This window comes from Thermobia domestica, chromosome 11 (genome assembly GCF_964235325.1).
Source record: "Thermobia domestica chromosome 11, izTheDome1.hap1.1, whole genome shotgun sequence".
In the NCBI taxonomy this organism is placed as follows: Eukaryota; Metazoa; Arthropoda; class Insecta; order Zygentoma; family Lepismatidae; genus Thermobia; species Thermobia domestica.
Genome location: NC_137464.1, coordinates 153,695,693 through 153,705,665, shown reverse-complemented (window position 1 = coordinate 153,705,665; position 9,973 = coordinate 153,695,693). Strand labels below are relative to the sequence as shown.

General features: G+C 37.2%; 1 protein-coding gene across 1 annotated transcript in view; it reads left to right on the top strand.

Annotated features, from left to right (window-relative positions):
* Window positions 1–983: 983 nt before the first annotated feature.
* Window positions 984–9,973, top strand: part of FoxK (forkhead box K) — a 100,865-nt gene continuing 91,875 nt past the window's right edge. The window contains exon 1 of the mRNA XM_081731221.1: window positions 984–1,428. Coding sequence (XP_081587347.1) covers window positions 1,070–1,428 — 359 coding nt within the window. The 5' untranslated portion in view covers window positions 984–1,069. The remainder of the gene's footprint in view (window positions 1,429–9,973) is intronic.

Genomic DNA, 9,973 nt, shown 5'->3' with positions numbered 1-9,973 from the left:
ATACTAAAAGCCTGACTACTACAGGAATCTTATGTTAGTCGAACTTTTTAGTATGGTTGTAATCACGGGTCAAAATGACTGCATACGACCCCAGTTGTCTTACGAAATATCCTAGACTGCAGTATAAGAGCGAAACTCCTCTGCTTTTAAATTGGAGAGAGGAACAGAAAAGCTTCGCCCCCCTTTTAAAGTCGGTGCCTACAGATAGTGTGTTAGATGTGTGTGATAATATACTGCTGGGAGGAAACAAACGGAAGAAATATTGAAATATAATTAAATCGGGAAATTTTGGTCGAGTATTGCAAAGTTCAAAGTGTTATTTTGTATAGCGATGATTACATACGTCTTTGAGGGTCTGTTTTTGTGAAATATAATCCTTATTAACTGAGAAAATTATCTTAAAAAATAAAATAAAAAAAAACGCAATGCCAAAACATTACGTGGAGCGAGCGCCCCTACTTGCCCCCACGTGCGCACGCCTATGACACTTACTTAAACTTGTAATAATTTTCCACTTATAACCTACGCTTGTTAACATAAAATACAACTGCGTCACTATTTAATTCAATCGTCTCCGGTAGTTTATTCCTTACAAATATGTATTTCTATGCAGTATGCTGAATTTTACCTGTGCGTTTTACAAAATAAGGTGTACTTAAACTTAATGTGCACCGTAATATTACTCTACTTTCTCAATCTGGTTATCCTAATGAAGTTATTTATGAATTTTAGTATGATTGTTGTTGGCTTTTTATATTGTAAGTATGATAGTAGCAGTAGATGTATTCCATTTGAAGAAAATTACGTTTCAGTGTCTTAACGCATTATCATTACTTTGCAAATAATATAATTCTACTCATTTTATTTTGAACGTACGAATTTTCATTAAGATACGTGTTCATATCCTACATCAACCTTTGACGTTCATCGATGCTAGCGCTCCTGGTGTTAAACAAGGAAAGTATTTGCACTAGCCGTGTTTACTCTTTTGATACAGTGGTAGGATGTATACACCTGCTCCTGGCTGAGAGCACCTCCTCGTCCGTAAGGAAGCCATATTCCTTGAGTGATGTCTGCACATTCACGGACCCAGGAGAGCGAAGCATGGGCTCTTCTAGCCCTGAAATCGGCACCAGCTAGTCCTTCTAAGGCCCAATGGAGTCCGGAATCGAAAGGAGCTGCCATAGCTCGTCTTGAAGGACGAGAATTCGAATATATGGTACGTCAGAAGAGGATAACCATCGGGCGAAATAGTTCGCGAGGCGAGGTCGATGTAAACATGGGACATTCAAGTTTTATTTCAAGAAAACATCTCGAGATTTACTTCGATCATCCTCATTTTTTTATGATCTGTAATGGAAAGAATGGTGTATTTGTCGATGGAGTTTTCCAGAGGAAAGGAGCACCGTCGCTTCAGTTACCAAAAACGTAAGTCTTGCATGTTTTAAGTAAACATGGTATCGCCTGTGTTGGTTTGGCTCGTGGTTCGGAAAAACAGCGTGTTTACCAAGTTGAAGGCCGGAGCTGATGGCGCATGTTTGTCTCTAATGCCCAAGGCAAAGCTAGTTTGTAACGCTTATGTTGGCAATAGGGTATTTTGTTTCGGTTACACATCGAGTATTGGATGTATTATTCTATTTTTAGCTCAAGGTTTCGTATCATATTATTATGAGACGATTCTTCATACTAATAGCATAGGCGTAAGATTTGTAATGAGTTCGTACAAGAGTGGAATAAAACATCTCATTATAGTTGGAAACCTTATATATGAATGAAGGTGTGTGTTTTATTACATTATCGTCCAGAACTGAGTCATGAGAAGTAAATAATATTCGGAACGTTCGTGACGCCCACTTGCAGCTAGTACAAATTTAGTAGTAGTGTCTCGTGTTACTTAAAAAAAAAAAAAAAAAAACTTGGAAAATTGTTAATGTAAAAGTGTATCTGCGTGAAGGAATTCGGTGCAGTATTTATGAAATTTGCAGTTACAATGGTTTTAGTTAAATCAGCTGTTAGGAAATTGCTTTTTATTTATTTGGACAAATCTGTATGGTGATAGCAAGCAGGGAGCGTAAATAGGATAGTATTTATGTTAATTAACATAAAGCTAGTTAATAGTTTGTGTCACCGTATTGGGGAAACCTTAATTTTCCTTCAAAGGCGACCATTAGTACCTCAATAGAGGCTAATAACTTAATATAAAATCAGTTACGTTGATGCTATGTGGATTGACATTCTCTGTTTACAGGTGCGATTTTAAAGTAAAAATTCATTGTTTATAATAAAGCATTAATTGGCATTACTCGTGCAGACGGTTCTACTAAATTTTGACAGATTTCTTACGTTTTTAGGTTAGGTTAGAACTTCGTATTTCTTTTAACAGAGCATGCACTGAGTGAGGAGCGCCATTACTAAGTGCAGATTGATTTCAGGAGACCTCAGTATAAATACAGTGTGAACGTATGACATAAAAACTACAGTGCATAATACTCGAATCATTTACTAGGTGACCGTTAAAAAAAAAAAAAAAAAGTTACCGAACTGAGTCAGGGCAGGAGCGCAGCATGGGTCCCATTCGGGAGCGAAGGGAGCGGGCGCGTCACCGACGGGGGTAGTCCTATACGTATAAACGAGGATAGTGGAAGGGTTAAGTTTAGAGTTACCCCTCCCCTTTTTATAAAAATCAGGAAAATTTACAGGAGAAATGAGGTAAGAAATGATAATTTGAAGTTTTTATTTGATGTTTAGGAATGTAAGTTCGCCAGGAGAGTTATGTTTAATACGAGAAAAGATATGTGGAAGTTAGTACTATTTTCCGGATGCGGAAGCATTGCGGAAGGTTTCAGCAGCATGGTAGTTGTAAATATGGCGAATATGGCGAACAGGTGTAACGGATGCGCAAATATAATGTAGAAAACCTTTTAAATTTTTGTGAAACACACGGAGGACTGAAATTAAGTGAAATGTAACAATGTTTAATACTTTAAGCACTGTTTTTTGTATGTTGCAAAGTCCAAGGGCAACTTCAGACTGGAGGGGCAACTCTAAACTTAAGCCTAGTGGAAGAACACACGTACACGTACAATACTTTCACTGTCATTCAGAATTCATTTCAGAATGCTGTGCACTGACAGTAACTACTTGTGTTCACATTCTCATTCCTTCATGAGAAACTTTGGCGTGAGAGAGCTGGATTTGATTCCCGGCGGGAGCTCATGTGGTTCGGATTCCACGTTAATCAGTAGGTCCCGTCTCATATAGCCTTGCTGCTAAAAGGGACGTTAAAGTCATCAAAATCAACTCCTTCATGAAAAGTTTCACGTCGTATTTTACCTATAATTTTTCTCTTTGGTACAACCGTCTGTTCGAATAAACTCCATTAATTAAATAATAGGAGGTTGGGATACTCGAGTGAGAGGATTTTTGTTGTATTCGGTTTGATTTCATGACTACTCTACTTTCTGCAGTTGCCGACAACCCGAATAATTGATTTTGTTAAATTATTTCATTCAAAATTTAATGCTGCTTGTCCCGATTCAAAACCTACCGGTGTTTTCATAGATTCTGCAATATCTTATCGATAACATTACGTTGTAGTTGGAAATGGAAGTGAACGAAGCAAATGGAAAGAATAAATTTCAAGAAACCAATGTAAAATTATTAATGGAACAACTCATTCTTTGGTGAACTTAGAGTGCTTGCCCCAGCAGTTATTTTTGCTCAAACATAAAAAGTGCTCTCGATCAATTTTAACGAACTAGGTCCAAACTTCCCTAACCCTAAGCAAACTCGAATCTATCACTACTATACTATTCTAAGGCCATCGTAACTTGAGCTCGCACAGATCTAACATCGTGTAAGTTGACGACAGTGTTGCGAACTGCCATAGCAAGAAGAATCAAAGCGACCACTTGACAGGAGGAATTGAATTACTTTATTACTGATTGAATCAGATTATAAGTTGAAATATTTAAAACTAGATATTTAAAAAGTAATCGTACTTCACTGTACACCTCAACATTCCAGCACAACGTAGTTCCACTAGGCCTAACGTTATTGCCACAATAATGATTTTTTTTTCCACTTATTGACACAACTCTGTCCTTTCGACAAGTTTGCTACGTAAATAGAAGTGGGGCTACATGAAACAACAACCGGTCCACCTTCCTGTCGCCGCAGGGAGTAGGTTTTCGTGGAATTGAAAGCGAAGAGGGTAGCGAGTCTGTACGGCTCTTCTAAAGTTCAAGGGCAATGAACCGTGATTTGGAATGTCAGGCTGAAATTAGTAGAATTTCTAACGGTCTTTGTAGGAAATTTGTTGACATTGGAAAAAATGTCCACATTCTATATATTACAGAGACCGTTATAATGAGTTTTTCATAAGGACTGATTTAGAAATTGAGTAGTTGGAAAGTAACGAACATGATCCAGCTATGTTTGTCTTTTCGTAGAAGACATTTTTTCACCAATATGTGAATGGGAGAATAGGTTTAGACCCACAAAAATACATTTGGAAATACTAGATTGTTTCCATGGTAACAGAACAATGTTGTCGCATTTATACCTACTCATTACTGTGAAAGTTTTTGTGTTGTCAGATTGTTTTGATTTTTTTTGCTATCTCAGTGCATTGGTGTGAATATTGTGGTGTAATCGTTATTTTCATTCATCAGTGGAACATAGTTTATATTCGTATTATTCACATAGACCTAAAATATAAGTTCAGTATGTGTTTGTGTTTATGAACACAATGCCTGAAGTGCATAAGAAGTGCGGAAAGGGGGTGCCCTTGACAAGTCAGGCACGGGAATTTGTGTTTAATCTTAGGGAATATTTCGAAAAAGAACGTAACGACAGTCCTTTATTACCATTGAATAAAGTGATTGAAAGAGCAGATTCAACATTATACATTAGCCCTACAACTGTGAACAGAATCACAAAAGAGAAGTGCCCGAGAGACCTCGCTGAACCGACGGAAACTTTATCCACTCTAGAAAAAAACCGTAGGATTTCTACAGTAAACGGAATTAAATTGTTTACAATTGAAAGCCATTCTCTAACGTAAGTAGTTTTCAATTTTTAAAAAAGATATAACATTATGGGTCTTACGCAGAGTCTTTCTGACGCTTAGTGTCATACTAAAGAGTTGAGTTGATTTTGTGTTTAACGTCTCTTTCAGCAGCGAGGCTATATGAGACGTGGACCCACTGATTAACGTGGAATCCGAACCACATAAGCTCCCGCCGGGAATCGAACCGGGGTCTCCCATGCCAAAGGCATACGCTAACCGCTTATCCACGAAGAAGCTTGATGTCATACTAAAGAGTTCGACTAACATATGTTTCCATGCAGTAGTCAGGCATTTAGCATGACGCTAATCATAAGTCAAAACGACTCTGCATAAGACCCTATGTGTTTAGAAATAACGGTTGTTTTCTTTACGATTTTGTAAACTATCTTAACGCAATACTAATTTGTCTCTTTCGACTAATACTTTCGTCAGGCATAATGTTAAATAGTACTTTTGTTGCAATACATAACTGACTCTTTTCCCACAAAATGTGCCCCTTGTTATATTGTATTGTTACAGAAGATAAATGTGTCAACCGCGCTTGATCGCACGTGAGAGTTGTCAGAGCTCTTCTTAGCGCGGCCTTATTCTATACTCTTTGAATGCAGTCCTGCTTACCTGTACACAGATGAAGCGTGTATTGTAAAGTTTAGCACTTTTCTCAATTGAAGTCTCGTTGTAGAAAACAGTGTAAGTGCCAAAAACAATAGTTACTGTAACAGTAGAGATAAAAGATAGTAAATTATTTCCAAGCGTCACAAAATAGAAAATACTATTTCCTAGAAATACAACCTAGCATATAACGAAGTATGAAAATCTAATACGAGGGGAGACCCAAAAGAAACCGGATTGAAAGAGCGCTGCCGTTCCTGGGTGTAGTAGAGTTCTGCTAGGTGGTTCTAGTAGAGACCTTCCCAGATCAGTTGGCCAAGCGGCGTCTGCGTTGGAGTTTAACGTTTGATCGTATTATTGTTTATTTCAACTGTTTCGTTTGCCGCCTGCGAAATCGTTATGGCAAATTCAAAGGAACAAAAAATGAAATGAAATCTTTAAGGTTAACGTACCACGGTTATGCCTGTTAGGCTAAAGGAGAAGGTGATAGTGAGATGAGTGAAATGGTGGAATGAAGAAAGTGGGAGGAAACGGGAGAACCCCGAGAAAACCCACGAGCACGGTGTTTGTCCACCACTCAAAGGAACAAGGAGTGTGTTTGCTTCCTACTTGGAAAATCGGAAACGAAAACTTACCAAATGCTTCAACAGGCTTTCAAGAAGAATACTATGAACCGCACACAATTTTTTGAGTGGTTTGGGCGCTTTGTGTGTGGTGAGATGAGTGTTGAAGATCATGCTCGTTCTGGGTGCTCTTCATCATTTCGAAACGACGAAAACATCGAACAAATCTGCCCCAAAGTCAGCGAGGATCGTCGTATTATGATCGATGGTATTTCAAAACAGGCAGGAGTGAGTTGGAGCTCGTGCCAGCGTGAGGTTTTCCAAATGAGACATGTTGAGTAAGTTTGTTTCTTGCCTGCTCACACAGGATCAAATTATTCGTCTGAGTTTGAGCCAGGACTTTGAAAAATCAGATTCAAAATGATCCAAACTTTTTGACCAACATGACATTTTCCGAGAAATAAACATAATCTAAGAAGAAAATGTTTTGATGGTGTAGAGGCTGTAAAAAGAACTCCACAGAGCGCATTGGTCGATATAAAAGTTCCAGAGGTGCTTCAAACAATGGGAAAGAAGATGGGAGAAATGGATCGCATTTAATGGAGAGTACTTTGAAGAAGACTCAAAGAATTTTGTAAAAAAATGTAGTAAATTATTTTTTTAGAACGAAAGTCCGGTTTCTTTTGGGTCCTTCCTCGTAAAATAAGTGACACAATTTCAAGGTGACACTTACATTGTTTTCTTCTCTACATTAAGTCTTCAGTTAGAGATTTGATCACAGTGGAGTTAGGATGCTTAAATAATGAAGTGTAGCATAATGAAATTTCTAATTCCAATTCAAAAAAGAGGTTATAGTGTGATAATGCAATCGGTGGAGATTGAGAATATGCTGATTACTGTGTTCATAAAGTATAGCGCATTTAATATTATTATTATTGTTAAGAGGTTCATATTCTAGTAGCACCTGTACAAGTTCGTTTTTTTTTCCACGTTGCTTATCACTTTATCAATTTGTCTTGTAGTTATAAATATACAGACAGTGAATGTCCCAGGGTGCATATGGCTCCAAATGTAGTGTTTTCTGTAAAAATCTGTTCGAAATGCTTTTAAAGCTTGTTCTATTAGTTTCTTTTCCCACCTCTAATGACTTTAAAAAAAAGTATTCTTTAAAGGCTATATTTAAAAAATTTTTAAAAGACTGTATACTTTTACTAGATACACCTGCGCTAGGAAACTCCTTTCATCATCCATATTGAGGGAAATGTAGCCTCAGCGTTCGAATGCAGATGAAAAGCGGAAGGCCTTAGAATGTGGATAGTTGATGTTTACACATTTCAGTACCTATGATGGGTTTGCAGAGTATGAATTTTCGATTTAAGAAAGTCTTTCATATTTTATTTGTATACTGTGGCGTGGATTTCCTTGCCAATTTTGTATAACAGAGACCTAATGAAAATGTAAGAGCATCGTTTTAAGGTCTAGGTACACTCCATCTGCATAAAATTTCGCGTTACCTTATGCCAGTTTCACCCATCTACCTAATTGAGCATAACATGATGTACGGATCATCAGCCCTTGTTCATAAGAGCATTTGTCGTTATCTGTACAGTACTTTGCTTTGTAAAAACGCTGTACGAAATAAAAGTATGCAAAATGCGCCATTTTCACTTCGCAAGTGAATTGTTATGCAACAAACGGGCAAGGTTCTAGATTACTGGTCCCCCTTCCCTGGATGCGGGTCACTGATATAGATGATCCAGAAGAGCCGAAAAACTGTATCATTAAATGACCAGAAGAAAATAATACACTTTTTCGGATCTTACGGGTCATCTATACCACTGACCCGCTTCTCCCTAGCCCCCTTCTCCTGACAACAACACAATTTTCTATAGAAGTATAGCAGGACAACCTTCGACTATTTCAAAAAACCTATATTATTATTTTACAAAAAGTTAAATATTTCTTCAAAGCATAGGGGGGGGGGAAGCCCTCCTAACCCCCCGACAACAATAAACGTTTCTACTCAAGTTGGTGCAAAACTCTCTAACCCAAAAAACTAACATATTCTTATTTGAAAAACGTAATGACTTGTCAAAACGGTTAATATAATTCATAATAGTGTTCACAGCAACTAAAGAAACATCATCGCAAGCATAGGAAAAAGGAGCATGTATCAGGTAAGCAAGTACTTCTACCTATGAAAAATATAGGGGGACCAGTAATCTAGAACCTTCTGCAACAAACGTTATCGTACTAATAGCCTTACCAAATTAAATTCCACATAAAAATTTTTAGTCTGTCGAAAATTTAGATATTGAAACAATTTTAGTTTTAGCTAGGAAATGAAATAAAATTTCTAGTTTTACGTCCCACATATATATAATGTAGGCGAAAGTAGACTGATGATTAATGAAAATGAGTGATTATGATATAATTAATGAAATGACAGTGGGAAAACCTAGAATAAACCGACGGATTCTAGTTTCTCCCACTTCGTTTCCCTTATTTCATTATCATCTTAAAATCGTCTCTCCTAGCCTCGGAGCATAATCGTGGGACGTTACTTTAAAAATAAACGAACAAAAGTAAATAAATAAAAGAAAAATTAAGTCAGGTATACTAGTGTCAGAACACTGTAATTATAATAAAACCTGAAAATTAATTCCTCCTTTAGACATCTGCCAATTTATTTTCGATTAATGAAAGATCGAACAAACGAAACTTCATTTCATTGTAACGTTCGACTTGATATTTTGTAGTTCGATCTTGAGCTTTTCAATAATCAGTATCACATTCTTTATGGTAATTTGTTAGTCAGATACTATGATCACATTTTTACTTCCAAAAAGGTACCAATTATGAACTTTCTCATTGTTGTTCTCGTGCTTATTAGTTTGCAAAGAAACTGTTGGCAACTGGTGTTTTAAGTAGTCGACTAACGGGCCTCGCTGGCCGAACGCACAAATTGCAAGTTCTTTTAATTCATTTGAAAGTACATTCGTGACGTTCGGTTAAAAGGCGATCCAGTCGGTTACATTTATATAGCCGATTGAGTCTCTAACCAAACTAAGCACCCATCTTTACCTTGACAAGTACGAGACAAAGTGTACCAATCTGTATTTCCCAGTTCTATGAGAGCTATGTTTGTCTCGATTTTTCAGTTCCATTACTATTGTTTCTATTTTACACGGGTGTACGTTTGTATATGTTATCGTTTCTAGAGATCCAGTAGAATAGAGTATAGAAGAATGCCTTGTGTTCGTTAGATTTGGTTGCCTTACGTTAATTAATGTCGTACGGAAGTTCGAGGAACCTAACCTTGAAAGTAGCCATAGCCTGACTCACTATGTGACATACGACAATCCATTAGACAGAGCGGTGACAAAATGGGAGAGTCAGGGAATTTTAAAAAAATCAGGGAAAAGTCAGGAAATTCTGCCAAGTCATGGGATTTCGATCTGGTAAATATAAAAATGAAAATTTTAAGATTATTTCAGATATGGTTAATGCATGGTTTTCAATTGGCCACTTCAAACTTAGAATTGTTTTCCTCTAACGATGTGTAATAAACTTAGGTTCTGCAGCTATTCGCATTATTTTCTGTTTTTCGCTTTTGGAGGAAAAGATCATATTGGTGGATCCAATGCAGTTAGACCAACGATCTGATGGTAAATTCATTGTCGATGCACATACAATTCCACCCTCTTTCCTTTTCCGTGCCCATTAG